The 1954-nt window shown below is 33.6% G+C and overlaps 1 protein-coding gene across 1 annotated transcript; it reads left to right on the top strand.

The window, feature by feature from the left end:
- Positions 1-332: 332 nt before the first annotated feature.
- LOTGIDRAFT_88815 (hypothetical protein) lies at positions 333-566 on the top strand (the record flags this gene model as incomplete). The annotated part of the gene is made up of 1 exon (XM_009054317.1): positions 333-566. A coding segment is annotated over one exon (234 nt), but the record flags the coding sequence as incomplete, so codon positions are not given.
- Positions 567-1954: the final 1388 nt, after the last annotated feature.

Genomic DNA, 1954 nt, shown 5'->3' with positions numbered 1-1954 from the left:
CAACTGTCAATAAAGATAGGCTGGAAAGGATATCAGGGCAATGCTCACTACACCGTTCTTCATTACAACCACCGACTCGCTTTAAGTTCACATATTAATATTAAGTTTAATTTTAATTTATTGTGAATTTTAATGGACTAAATACTAGAATATATAAATATTAGTAACGGAGTGTAATGTGTGTTTAACTGTTAACTTTATAATATCACAAATAGTTTGTTCCTTACTGTCCGAACAGAATTACCATGAGTGACCACGAAGATTCCCGATCACCCTCTCCGCTTGGCAAAGATGACAAAGTGAATGATTCCAAGAAAGAGTTGCCAGTAGACGACTCCAATTTTGCATCTCAAATTCAAGATGCTGTGTGTCATGTATTGAAAGGATATGACTGGTCATTGGTAACAACCCCGTCCCGTGCCGGTGGTGACAAACGCAAGCCCCACATCAAGAGACCGATGAACGCCTTCATGGTCTGGGCACAGGCTGCCAGACGAAAATTGGCAGACCAGTACCCACATCTTCATAATGCTGAGCTGAGTAAAACACTCGGAAAACTTTGGAGGTAAGTCTCTTTTAATTGTCTTCAAAGAGTACCTTCTAGTTTCTGGCACAAGTGGCTAGATTCCTTGGTGCTTTTGTGGCAGCAATGAACACAGGTTCCCCTTTTGCTGTCTTATGAAGGGTTAAGAAGTACTAGAATTGTGAGAAAATAATACAAATTCATATTATTCAAAACGTGATTACATCCTAACCGGATTCATCATTGCTTGAGAAACACCAATCTATCATTCGGAATCATATTGAAGAATCTCGTTCAAATTTTCTTACAATACTTCAATACAATTTTAGCATGAAATTAATGCATTAATCATAGTTTGTCACTTCAAGTCTTAATATTGCGTTAATCCATCAATTCCAGCATATCAAATCGTATCATAATACTATGTATCGGTATCAATATAATTTTGTTATTATTCCATTACTGCATGCAATAATCATTTTCATGCAATAATGTCAATCCTCTCAGGAACTGGTGGTATAAAGTTCTGTCTACCACATGTGAGATGGTTTACAAACTCCAGTTTTCTCAGTATACTATATGAAAAGCGAAGATTAGTCGATGTATTATGATGACCTTATTGTCATATATACAATTTATATATTTCACTCTACAATTTTATACAGTACACGATATTCCCTGTCGTCTTTTGTTAAGCTTTCTGCTAAATATGACGTCCTTAATAACCCATACATGTGACATACAATATGTACACTCATAAGTGCATATCTGTCTTTGATATTTAAGAATAAAGCGATTCTGGTTTTGCGTTACATTTCGGCTAATTCAAACTGCATGATGCGAAACATTTAGACGGAAACGATTTTCTCTTGTGTATCGCAATTTTGAGAAAAAAGTGCCAATGCAGGAAGCGTTAACATTGTGAGTTTACAAACTTTGAAATACCTTTTTTGTATAAAGATGTGCAATTTATTAACACAGAAATTTCAAATTTACATATTTACTCGTAATAAAAAAATAATTCAATTTCAATAAAAGAATTGTTATAAAGTTCATGGCTATTTACTTCAAGTGTTTCATGATTTATATTTTTACTCTTAGGTCATCGATCAAGTGAAGATCGTTCTCTTTATTGTATTACCATTTATTACATATTATTACACTTACAATATATAATACATTCCATATGTCCTTAACAAGAATAATACGACCTACAACTGAACGAATATATATGTAAATTTATGCAAATTTTCAATTTTGAAGCTAACCGATTCCTATACTGATAAGAAATACGACTCCACAATTCAATGCCTCCACGCGCCGCGGATGTAAACTTATTATTTTAAGTCTAATGTTTATTTGAAATAGATTTTAATATTAAAGATAGTAATCTGATTTTTATCGGTAAGTTTTGTTTGTCACCTCCGGCTT

This window comes from Lottia gigantea (assembly GCF_000327385.1).
Source record: "Lottia gigantea unplaced genomic scaffold LOTGIsca_212, whole genome shotgun sequence".
NCBI classification, from domain to species: domain Eukaryota; kingdom Metazoa; phylum Mollusca; class Gastropoda; family Lottiidae; genus Lottia; species Lottia gigantea.
This window is presented reverse-complemented; position numbering and strand designations above follow the sequence as displayed.